At 38.5% G+C, this 13,313-nt stretch overlaps 1 protein-coding gene across 1 annotated transcript in view; it reads right to left on the bottom strand.

Annotated features, from left to right (window-relative positions):
• Positions 1 to 5,152: 5,152 nt before the first annotated feature.
• The window catches only part of THAP6 (THAP domain containing 6), an 11,732-nt gene continuing 3,571 nt past the window's right edge, over positions 5,153 to 13,313 (bottom strand). The window contains exons 4-5 of the mRNA XM_080645593.1: positions 10,996 to 11,121; positions 5,153 to 7,958 (exon numbers count right to left, since the gene is read on the bottom strand). Of these exons, the coding sequence (XP_080501719.1) occupies positions 7,704 to 7,958; positions 10,996 to 11,121 (381 nt within the window). The 3' untranslated portion in view covers positions 5,153 to 7,703. The remainder of the gene's footprint in view (positions 7,959 to 10,995; positions 11,122 to 13,313) is intronic.

Genomic DNA, 13,313 nt, shown 5'->3' on the forward strand with positions numbered 1-13,313 from the left:
GGGGGCAGCCATCTTTGACCACATGGGGGCAGCCATCTTGTGTGTTGGAGTGATGGTCAATTTGCATATTACTCTTTTATTAGATTAGACTAGAGGCCCGGTGCACGAAATTCATGCACGGAGGTGTGTGTTCCTCAGCCCAGCCTGCATCCTCTCCAATCTGGGACCCCTCAAGGGATGTCTGACTGCCCGTTTAGGGATCGGGCCTAAACGGGCAGTCGGACATCCCTCTCACAATCCAGGACTGCTGGCTCCCAACTGCTCGCCTGCCTACCTGCCTGATTGCCCCTAACCGCTTCTGCCTGCCAGCCTAATCACCCCTAACCACTCCCCTGCCAGCCTGATCGATGCCTAACTGCTCCCCTGCCAGCCTGTTTTCCCCTAACTGCCCTCCCCTTCAGGCCTGGGACCCTCCCAACTGCTCTCCCCTGCAAGCCTGGCCTCTCCCAACTGCCCTCCCCTGCTGCCATCTTGTGGCGGCCATCTTGTGTCCACATGGGGGCAGGATCTTTGACCACATGGGGCAGCCATCTTATGTGTTGGAGTGATGGTCAATCTGCATATTACTCTTTTATTAGATAGGATAGAGGCCTGGTGCATGGGTGGGGGCCAGCTGGTTTGCCCTGAAGGGTGTCCTGGATCAGTGTGGGGGTTCCCTTCGGGTGTGGGGCGGCCTGGGCGAGGGGCCTGTGGTGGTTTGCAGGCCAGCCACGCTCCCTGGCGACCCAAGCAGAGTCCCTGGTATCTAGGGTTTATTTGTCTTCTATAATTGAAACTTTGTAGCCTGGAGCGGAGCCAAGCCTTCTGCTTGCTCTGTGGCAGCAGCCATTTCTATTGGGATGTATGTATCTTCTCTAATTGAAACTTTGTAGCCTTAAGCGAGGCCTGGGCCAGCCAGGGTGTGCGGAAAGCTTGGCTTCCTCCATCACCACGGGCAACCCTAGTCTTTCCAGCTCTGTGGCTGCCACCATTTCTGTTTGGGTTTATGTATCTTCTATCAATGAAACTTTGTAGCCTTGAGTGGAGGCCTAGGCCGGCAAGGGCAGGCGGAAAGCTTGGCTTCCTCCACTGCTGGGGAAACCCAAGCCTCCCTCCTGCTCTCTGTGGCCGTAGCCATCTTGGTTGGGTTTATTTGCATATTCGCTCCTGATTGGCTGGTGGGCGTGGCTGGTGGGCGTGGCTGGTGGGTGTAGCAGAGTGATGGTTAATTTGCATATTACTCTTTTATTAGATAGGATAGGATAGATTATATGGGTGCATCATAGTTTTATTTATCCATTCACCACTTGATTTGGGTTGCTTTCCATTTTCTGCTCTTACAAACAATCCTCTCATAGTCCTCTTTGGGCACATGCAGTTTCTGTGCCATAAAGTACATTTAAAAATAACTTGCCAAACTGGATTTAGATTTAAATTACGGAATACATTTTCATTCCACCCTAAAAGTTTTCAGTCCCTATGGGCCTTCTTTGATTTTTTTTTTGAATAGCCACATTTTATTGCTGGTTAAAAGCATTTCCTATCTTTTCAATGAAAAATGGCCAGATAATGGTGATGGCCACAAAAAAAGGTGAAATGTCCATCTCAGTAAGACATTCCCTACTTAAGAGTAATCTGCAAGTGTCATAGTTATATATGAGTGGCAACCAAAACATTTCTTATAATTTTCAGGATTTCAGAGGTAATCTCCTTCAGTTGTGTAGCCTGGCAACATTTTTTACCATTACAAAATCTCTTTCATAAACACCAGTCCCCTTCATTTTTAGTTAAATTGTATGTTGAGTACAGTTTGCTGGCAAGTCTGCAGTGGGATGCCCGTCTCCACAAGGTGCTCATCACCAGTATTTGTGGTTAGCATTCTGCACAGCCTGTACTCTTCACTATCTCTGTTTAATAAAACACTTGTTTTCAAAAGCATGAGGCCCAGATCTACTAAGTCTGATGTGATGTTATCTTTCAACTTCACAAGCTCTACCACAAGCATTTGGAAAGTTCGCTATCTGACACAGATCTGTCGGGGCCTCTTCTACTGTCAACCCACCACAAACCAATAAGCTAAGGTTAATTCAAAGATTGCCTATTTAGTGACTAGATACTCTGAGATAGTGCTATTAAAAATCACTCCCCTGTGAACTTTTTTACTGGTCCAGAATGAAATGTTTGTTTCAGAATGTAAATCAGCACACTATTTTATTCACCGAGAAAGTCTTGCCATGAAAAAAATGTTGACTGAACTTAACAGTGCTTTGAGATATAGTTGATTTGCATTCTGGTGCAAGCTTTTTAACGTGTACACATGTCTGTGAACCACATTTGAGTAGTACCATCTAAGGTGCTTTATGGAGTTGAATAAATGAATGATATACCTACAATGGATTAAATGGCTTTTCAGGCTGGAGGTGGCAGAATGGAGAGAAGGATGGCGAATAAATAAAATAGTCTCTTTCAGTGGGGGAATGTTCCTTCCCTGGTTTTGAGTTGCCACAAGGAGAGGTGGTTATTCAAGGCCCAAATAGCCTACTGGGCTACTATCGTTCCCTATCAAACTCATTTCCCCATCTTGCTTTTTGCCCTTCTTCCTGTTAACTCTGGCATGGGATTTAAAAAAGGAAAGCAATATATGGAGGGCTCATTGTATGGTCTATGTTTTACACACAATTAAATACAATTCTCACAAGTGGGTGAGGAAGTATTACTGTCCACTTTGTAAATGCTCAGAGGTTCAGTTAACTTGACCCAGGTCCCATCTATATCTAAAAGCCTAAGCGACCAAATGACCAGTCGACTGATTGACTGGTCACTATGACGCACTCTGACCACCAGGGGACATATGGTCAACGCAGGAGCATTGTGCTTCCACAGTGGAAGCACCACTCAGCTGACCCATGAGCGCAGCTGTGGTGGCGCGAGCCTCTCTGGCCGCCGAGGCAGCACTACTGAATGGCGGTGGCAGGCGTAGCTGCAGGGCGCCTGGCCAGGGCTCAGGCTCCTCCTTGGCCACCTGCTACTTCATGCACTACTACATCCCTTGGGGGATGTTGGACAGCCTGCGAGGATCAGGCTGAAACTGGCATTCCAACATCTTCAAGGGGTCCCCGATTGCGAGAGGGTACAGATTGTATGTAATAAAGTGGAAGATTTGAGATTGAAACCTAGGTCTCTGGGTAGTTTGGTCTTTTATTGTCACATCCAAGGAGAGTGCTAATAGAATCCAGGACCCAGGACAGAACTTTAAAAATGCACACTGACACACTAATGTTCCATTTTGGAACTTTGAGGTTCTGTTAGTTTCATGGTCTACCTTCTCTAATTGACACAGTCCTGACAATTGCCCACTTCTCTGTATTTGTGTTACATACTTGTATATCCCTGTAGGTTATGAACACCTCATCTTGTCATCTTTGGATCCCACACAATAGTATATGGAGCTTTGAAAGCATTACATGTAATAGGTTAGTACATCCTATCTAATAAAAGAGTAATATGCAAATTAACCATCACTCTGCTACACCAACAAGCCATGCTCACCAGCCAATCAGGAGTGAGTATGCAAATTAACCCAACCAAGATGGCTGCGGCCACGGAGAGAGCAGGAGGGAGGCTTGGGTTTCCCCAGTGATGGAGGAAGCCAAGTGTTCCGCACACCCTGGCCAGCCCAGGCCTCCGCTTAAGGCTACAAAGTTTCAATTATGGAAGATAAATAAAATGGCGGCAGCCACGGAGCTGGAGAGAGCAGGAGGCTAGAGTTGCCCCGGCGATGGAGGAAGCCAAGTTTTCCGCACACCCTGGCCTGCTTTGGCCTCTGCTTAAGGCTACAAAGTTTCAATTGTAGAAGATACATAAATCCCCCCAAAAATGGCTGCCGCCACGGAGTGAGCAGAAGGCTTGGCTCCACTCCAGGCTACAAAGTTTCAATTGTAGAAAAATAAATAAATCCCAGATCCCAAGGCCTCTGCTTGGGTCGCTGGGGGGCATGGCCAGCCTGCTCACCCAGGCCGCCCCATGCCCCAAGGGAACCCCCACCTGATCTGGGACACCCTTCAGGGCAAACGAGCTGGCCCCCACCCATGCACCAGGCCTCTATCCTATCTAATAAAAGAGTAATATGCAGATTGACCATCACTCCAACACACAAGATGGCTGCCCCCATGTGGTCAAAGATCCTGCCCCCATGTGAACACAAGATGGCCACCACAAGATGGCCAGCAGGGGAGGGCAGTTGGGAGGAACCAGGCCTGCAAGGGAGGGCAGTTGTGGGCAATCAGGCCAGCAGGGGAGGGCAGTTGGGAGGAACCAGGCCTGCAAGGGAGGGCAGTTGGAGGTGATCAAGCCGGCTGGGGAGGGCAGTTAGGGGTGACCAGGCCTGCAGGGGAGGGCAGTTAGGGGCAAACAGGCTGGCAGGGGAGCAGTTAGGCATCAATCAGGCTGGTAGGGGAGTGGTTAGGGGGTGATCAGGCTGGCAGGCAGAAGTGGTTAGGGGCAATCAAGAAGGCAGGCAGGCGAGCAGTTGGGAGCCAGCAGTCCTGGATTGTGAGAGGGATGTCCGACTGCCCGGACAGGCAGTCAGACATCCCTTGAGGGGTCCCAGATTGGAGAGGGTGCAGGTTGGGCTGAGGGACAAAGTGCCTCCCCCGACCCTGTGCATGAATTTCATGCACGAGGCCTCTAGTGTAATAATGTTAGTCTATAGACTTCTTTATGTGCCTAAGATAAATATTAAATAAATGAGACTAAATGAGACTCAAACATTAAATTTTCAGATGTTGTGGTATGAAATCTACTGAACATGTGTGTCATCCAATAGAGCAGTGCACAGTGAGGAGAAAAGCATTAGGAGCCTACATCAGTAAAATTTTGGGGAGGGGCATGCTAGAACATCCCCACTGAAGTACAAGACACATTAGTGCAACTTGCATCTTACTATGAAGGTGGCTGCACAGTGCTTAATAGGCCTCTTTGGGTTCTGAAGACAGCATATTTCACACCTAAGAATACTGCTCTCTGCTCTACACTGGATGACATGAGCAGGAAAGGGGTCTATGGCAGGTCCATATTGCCACTTGGGTCATCTAACCTAGTAGACTCTATGATATTAGAGTTATTGGTGGAGAGGAAAATGTGGAAAAAATTAAGGCAAACTCTTGATTTTTTTGGTTCATTTTATTGAATAACTAAATGTACAAAAACCACATAGAGCACATTACGGAAGAAAATATTTTCTTTTTCAAGTATATAATGGGTTCCTCACCCCTCAGTTATTTCTGTAACAATTTTATCTTTTTATTAAAACTAAGTATACAAATTTTAATACATTTCATCTTTTCTCCATTTAAAGACCATGTTATAATTATGATTATCTTTAGCAACTAAAGTCTAAAGATTTAAACTTTTTATGGAGAAAAACGCCAAGTCCTTCATACCTGATTTGGTGCTGAGGTTGAACTGGTGTTTTGGTTTGTTCCAGAATCCAGAGGTCACTCTAAGCCTTAAAACGAAGTGAAACCCTTAGACTGGCCTTGGTTCCTGCAGGAACCTCTGGATGGGAGATGACTGGTTTTGCTCCGTATAGAACAGCTCTTACCCAGGCTAACAACTGTTCTCTGGGAACTGGGAACTGAGGTATATACTGCAGTTAGACATTTGTTTGGGGTGGCAGGTGGGGAGGGCCTTGTTTATGTCACATTTCTATTGGTAATCACATCTCCATAAAAATAAAGAGCAAATGTGTAGCTCCAAGTCATTGATGATACCAATATTTTCCCACAGTTATCTCTTGCTCAGTGATACGAAGACCAATGAAAAAGAACACAAGGACTGAATTCATTCTGAACGCAAATAGTAAAAGTGACTGGTAACTGATAGAGGCAGAAACTGGGACTTGGCTTTTGTGAAGGTCTCCCAGGCTTGATTTATTCTAAGCAGCCTGTAGAGAGCTAGAATTTGGACACACTGTTTTGGATCTATCCTTTTACTTTTCTCCACTGTTCACTGACTTTAATTTTTATATGAAAAAATAGGGTGAGGGAAAAAAATCTCCATATCTGTCACAGAATCACTATAAAACCTAAGGTCATACCCAAACTTCCCACTTAAGTGTTCATTATGAATTCAAAGTTAAATAACTAACATAAATAATGGGTAACTAATGAGTTTTTTTTAAAGTAGTAAAAATATATGACTTCAGAGATTTCTTAGCATAATGCTGATCCGTCAAATGTGGGTAAAATCCCATTCAGAAGGAAGGTTTGGAATCCTATATAAAAATATAACATGCATTAAAACAGAGAATTCTTAAATATAAAAAAAATTCAAGCAACCATATCCTTATTGATATTAATATATCACAAATAAGATTATAATGAACATTTTAGCACAAATGTAGTTCATTTCTAGTTAACACATTGAAATAATTGACACTCAAATTCTAAATACTATAGCATAGATGCCTTAATGAGATTTATATATGTACATATGCTTCAAAGTAGAATTTGACTTTGGGCTAGTACATTGTATTGTAATCCATAGTTTTTATGACTCTTAATTTCAGTTGCTTTTACTAAGAAACTGGGGGAAAACCAAAATTTCTGACACTTGGATCAATCAGAAAATAGCTAAGAGTTATTATCTGTAAACTCAGTAAGAAAATATTTATAAAGCTGATGTTTTTCTTACCGATTTCTCTATATAAAAGCTCTTGAATGGTAATCTACTCTTCTAATTAGAGGAAAATATTGTAACCCTTTCTCCAATTCCTATTTCCACTGGAAGAGCCACATCATTCTTTTTTAAATAGTTTCTTCTATATTTTATATTTTTAAAAGTGTTAGCAATATTACTTTCTATAAAATATAAAGCAGCATTAAAAGTATTCCTCTAGTACTGGCATTCAGATTTTGAAGATACACCTTTGTGATGAAATAACAGTAAAAAAACAGAATGTTCAGAACTGTCAGAGTAGCTAATTAGAAAAATCAGATTTATGATCCTTTCTAAAATTTTTAAAGCTACGCAGGTTTATATCAAAGTACTCATAGTGAGGAAGAACAATGTACTGTATTGAAAAACTGAGACCTTGTCCAGGGTTCTTCTTAACTTGTCTCTGGACAACTTTAAAAGCCTAAAGTTCTGTACCATATGCTGTTCTCAGGGTCAGTACCACAGGATGTCTTGTAAAAAGATCTTTTGGTATTACTGATAACAAAAGCACCTTGGACTGGATCCAAGGTCAACATGTGTTATAAATAAATTCTGCTTTGTAGTAAGATACATTTAAAGTATAACTGAACATATTTACCATAAAGAGTACCTATGTAAATAATAGTAAAAGTATTCCTTTGAAGTAAAAAATCTGCTACTGCTGAAGAAGTGTTCAGTTCCTACTACCATAGCTTAACATGGCTGATTTGATATCATTTCCTTAGTCCAGAGGAATTTTCTTGATCTTTTAACTTACAATAATGACGTGGCACTAGTTTAGGTATATAAAAACGTAATTGTCACAAGTCACACCAAAACATAAGAACTAACACAAATTTCTGCATGTCTTCAAAAATGGTCTTTGGATAACAACTATAATGCTTAATGCTGAAGAGGATCCAAAGAAGCACTAAATGATAAACAGTATTTAATAATGGTAAATAAGAATTATTTTCTAAAAAGCTGTACCAATGTCAATTTTAGGTTAAACATAACGTGAAATTATTTCATGATATACAGTCTCCTTCTATGCTCTCCTGATAATACTCCCAACAAAAAGCTTCCAGTCTATTTGCTGTTTCTTGGCTGATGAGACAGTCATCCTTTAATTCCCTGATTGTCTTCCCCAATGAGTTTTGGAAACGCTTTTCTCGGTCTAAAACATTCCGCAGACTTTTCTTGGTATCCTCTAGCTCGCTGATCACATGATCTAATTTATACTTAAGTTTCTTTGGACTGTCCATTACACTGTAGCTATGCTCCTAAAAACACAAATACCAAGTTAGTAAAATGAACAGACAAGTAATTAGCCAAAAGCTTATAACTAGGCTTCAGCTGTTTCTCCAGTTACTGTGCTATGGAAGACCTTTAGGTTGGTGATAGTAAGTTGGTGAACATAAGAAGAGGATAATGGAGTAAGCAATATTTCAGGTGCCTAAAGCCTCTTTCTTTTGTCAAAGGCTAGGCAGACAAGAGGAGAGCAGAATGCTATGGATGGGATGCACTTCTCATTCAAAGTAGGTATCTGCTTATGAACACTGAAACCCACAATGGCTATAAGGCTTTTATTCCCTAAGTGTGGGGCTTCTAAGTTTGTTTTAACAATAAAAAACACTTACATTGTTAAATTAGTAACTGAGTGACTTCAGTCTGATGAACAGTTGACTTTATAAAGGAAGTCAGGAAAGGAGCACTGACTGAAGCAGGCCCTCAGGCTGGGTGTTATGGGTTTAAAGAGGACTCAGGCCTTGGATTTTTAAAGAGATAATTTAAGTTCTCTTAATATTTATTATGATTATGCTTATGTTTGCTGGGTATACCTTTTTCATTTGAAAATATGAAAGAAAACACTGACATTTATAAAGGCACTATAAAAATTTTTGAAAAACTTTTATTTAATATTAAAATTAATGAAGAGAACTTTTGCTTCCAGCCAAAATGAAATAAGAGACTGGAATGACTCCTATCTAAAAAAATCAATACAAAGCCCAAGACATAAAGTTTTGACACGATCAATTAAAGTGATAACTGTCTAGTCAGACTGATCAGCAATAAAAGCGAACAGAAACAAATGATCAGAAATGAGATATTACTATAGATTTTAGAGATATTAAAAGGATAATAAGGAAATATTATGAACAATTTTAAGCTAATAAGCATGACAACTGAGATAAAATGAACAAATCCCTTGGAAAATACAAGCTAGCAAAAAGACTTTTCCACAAAGAACAATTCAGACCTAGACAGCTTTGCTGGAGAATTCTACCAAATATTTATGGAAAAAATAATTCCAATTCTATACAAATTCTTCCAGAAAATAAAAAAGAGGCAATATTTTTTAACTCATTCTTTTGAGTTCAGCATTATTCTGATAGTGAAACCAGACAAAAAGATTGAAACAAAAGGAAATTACAGGCCAATATCACGCTTGAACATACAAGAAAGTATTCTAAATAAAATTTTAAATCGAATCCAATAATATATGAAAGAAGAAATGCATCATTAAGAAGTAGGGTTTGCCCTAACTGGTTTGGCTCAGTGGATAGAGCATTGGCCTGCAGACTGAAAGGTCCCAGGTTCAATTCCAGTCAAGGGCATGTACCTTGGTTGTGGGCACATCCCCAGTAAGAGGTGTGCAGGAGGCAGCTGATCGATGTTTCTCTCTCATCGATGTTTCTAACTCTCTATCCCTCTCCCTTTCTTTCTGTAAAAAAAAAAAAAAAAGAAGTAGGGTTTATCCCAGGAATGGAAGGATGGTTTAACATTCAAAAATCAATTGATGTAACTAATCATATTAACAAACTAAGAAAAGAAAAATATGATCTCTCAATAGATACAAAAAAATCATTTGACAAAATTAGCATTCTTTTCCGATAAAAATTCTCAGCAAACTAGGAATAAAAAGACACTTCCTCAATCTGATAAAGGGCATTTACAAAAAGCTGTAGTTAATATCACATTTAATATCATATTAATGTCTTCAATGGTGAAAGACTGAATGTTTTCTTCTTAAACTCAGGAGCAAGGCATGGAGCCCTGACCAGGTAGCTTAGTTGGTTAGAGCATCATCCCTATACGCCAAGGTTGTGGGTTCAATCACCAGTCAGGGTGCATATTAAGATTGAACCAATGAATGCATAAATAAGTGGAATAACAAAATGATGTTTTTGCTTCTCTTTCTCTCCCTTTCTCTCTCTCTCTATCAAATCAATAAATAAATTTTAAAAAAATCAGGAGCAAGGCATGGAAATTAGTTCTTAGTAATTCTATTTGGTATAGTTCAAGGCAGTGCAAGAAAAAGAAATCAGTTATTCATATTGAAAAGAATCAAAACTATTTTTAATGACAGATGACGTGATGTAGAAAATCTGATAGCTTCTACAAAAAGCTTTGATAATTAATATTTGAGTTTAGCAAGTTTCCAGATATAAAGTCAATATAAAAAAATCAATTGTATTTCCCCATACTAGCAGTAAATAAAACAATACCACTTATAAAAATGAAGTGAAAGACCTGTCCACTGAAAACTACAAAACATCACTGAGAGAAGTTAAAGGCCTCAATATATGAAGAGATATATTGAGTTAATGGGTTAAAAGTCATAAAAGAGACTTACTAAGATTGCAATTCTTTAAAAAGAAAAAAACGATGGCAATGCTTCCCAAATTAATCTATAGATTTGATATAATCCCAGTCAAAATTCTAGCCGGCGTTTTTTGTGGATGTTTTACAAAGTGATTCTAAAATTCATATAAAAATGCAAAGGACCTAGAATAACCAAAACAACTTTGAAAAAGAACAAAGTTGGAAAACTACCAACTTTGACTTAAAGAATTATTATAAAGCTATAGTAATCAAGATAGTAAAATAGATCTGGATTCCAGGCCTGGTTCTAACATGAACAGACAATGAAATGTATAAATAAGTGCAAGCTTGACTACTGTATGTGTATAATTACACTTTAAAACCTAAAGACATAACTATTTTTTAAATTAGATGTTTCCATATAAAAATATAGTATCTAAAGGGAGGAACTGCATTTTCTTGGTTGAAATATCCTTGTGAAAGCATACTGTTAACTAAATATGTAAACAAAGGCTTAACTACCTCTAATTTGTTATTGTATTACCATGGCCCTGGGAAGTAGTATATTTTTGGATATTACAGATTAAAAAGAAAAATCTCAAACATCTAAACTCCTAGTTTTTTTAAATAAGATTTTGAAAGGTTTAAGACTAATGGAAAGGAAAAATTCATCTTAAAAATATCAACATCAGCTCAGTAAGTAATTTTACTTACAAAAATGAACTGGGATTGAAATTCTTCAATACACGAGGAAGCACCAACAAGCTGGTGATTGTTGTTTGTGACTGGAAGGGGTTTGAGGGTGAAGTTTTTTCTACAATGAAGCTGTTCTCTTTTCCCCTGTTAAGAATTGTTAATAACAATTATTGTAGATTCTTCTGTCCTTTTAAAAATTGTATTCCTTCCTAACTCTGTAAAATTAATACATTTCTTTTAATGAAAACAGCTTTTGAAAGTCAGTAAAATTTAAATTCCACTGAAATTACTTTAAAGGAACTTTTCCAAAATTACTCTAAAGTTCATCTAGAAGCACAAATTTTCCTAAAAAAGAAGAGTAATAATGAGAGAAGATATGTCCTCCAGGTATTAAAAATTTTTACACAGAAATAATAGTAAAACCGGTTTGCTACTCTCCTGGACAGAAAAATCTAGAAATAGTTCAAGTAGATAAAAGCCTTTAGAATAAAATAATTGAATTATAAATAAGTGGAGAAAAGCTATAAATAATGTCAAAATCAAATAAGAAAACAGTTATATCCTTATACATAATAAAACATGATGAAAGTCTATGTATTAAAAATTTATGTAAAGATAAAAACCATGAGGAACTATAAAAAATATAGGGAATGTTTATATAATCTTAAGGTGGGAAAGGCTAAAGTCAGACAATACAAGAGAAAATACAGAATTGACTACTTAACAAAAAAGTCTGAATTAAAAAAACAAAAAAACCAACCCCATTAATTAGAATTAAAGACAACAAAAAGTAATTGCAACATAGATGGCAGTTAAATGGTTCATATCCTCAATATATATATATGTGTATATATATATATATATATATATATATATATATATATATATATATATTACACACACACACACACACACATATATATGTGACATTATACCTTAAAATATGAAAATAGAAGAGGACCTGAAGATATAACACACACACACACAAAAGAAATATAAATGGCGAATAAACACATAAAAAATGTAGAAACTCACTAATATTCAAAGATGAATTAAGACAGTAAGATGACATTTTTGCCTATTAATTTTAGCAAAGGTTAAAAACACAACTAATACCGAGGGTTAGGATGGACAGACATGCTTATGCATTGTTAGTAGGGGAACAGATTGATATAAGCCTTTTGGAAGGCCTTGGGAAGAATGGTATCAAAAACACGTCTTAAAAATGTGGCCCTAGCCTGTGTGGCTCATTTGGTTGGAGCCTCGTCTTACACCAGGTGTCCTGTTTGATTCCCAGTCAGGGCACATACCCAGGTTGTGGGTTTGATCACTGAGATGGATATGAGAGGCAACTGATCCATTTTTCTCTCTCTTTCATCAATTAAAATAAAAAGATTTCTTAAAAAAATTTTTTTTAATGTGTAAAATTTTTGATCCAACAGTTTTATTTTTAAGAATTTAGTGCAAGGAAATAAAGACATGTACAAAGATTTATCTACAATAATGTTCATTATAGTGCTGTTTAAAATAGTGAAAGATGATAACTTATATTAACTTTAATTACATAAATTATGTTCATACATAGAATCAATGGCTACATGGTCATTAAAAATGTTCTATAAAGCTCACACCAACAAGTACTAGCAAGGGTATAGATCCTTAGGAACTGTAATATGCTGATGGTGAGACTGTACATTGGCAAACCACTTTGGAAAATTATGGCAATATCTACTTAAGCTGAACAGACACATAATAGAATCCAGCAATTCCACTTCTAACAGAAGTGTGCATACATTCTTCAGAAATGTGGACATAAGTGCATCAAAAGTCATGAACAAAATGTCGTAGTTGAATGGAAAAATTAGTTTATTTATACAATGGAATATTATAGTGCAAAGAAAATAAATGGATTTTAGAGAGAGGAAGGGAGAGGGAAGGAGGGAGAGAGGGAGAGAGAGAGAGAGGGAGACGGAGAGGAAAGAGAGAGAGGGAACAAAAATGTCATAGCTGAATGGAAAAATTAGTTTATTTATACAATGGAATATTATAGTGCAATAGAGATTTTAGAGAGAGGAAGGGAGAGGGAAGGAGGGAGAGAGGGAGAGAGAGAGAGGGAGACGGAGAAAGAGAGAGAGGGAACAAAAATGTCATAGCTGAATGGAAAAATTAGTTTATTTATACAATGGAATTATTATAGTGCAAATAAATAAATGATTGGATAGGAGAGGGAGAGGGAGAGGGAGAGAGGGAGAGAGGGAGAGGGGAGAGAAGGAAAGAAGGAGGGGAGAGGGGAAGAGGGAGAAACATCGATAGGCTGCCACCTGCATACCCTGGCT

This window comes from Plecotus auritus (genome assembly GCF_963455305.1).
Source record: "Plecotus auritus genome assembly, chromosome: 1".
Lineage (NCBI taxonomy): Eukaryota > Metazoa > Chordata > Mammalia > Chiroptera > Vespertilionidae > Plecotus > Plecotus auritus.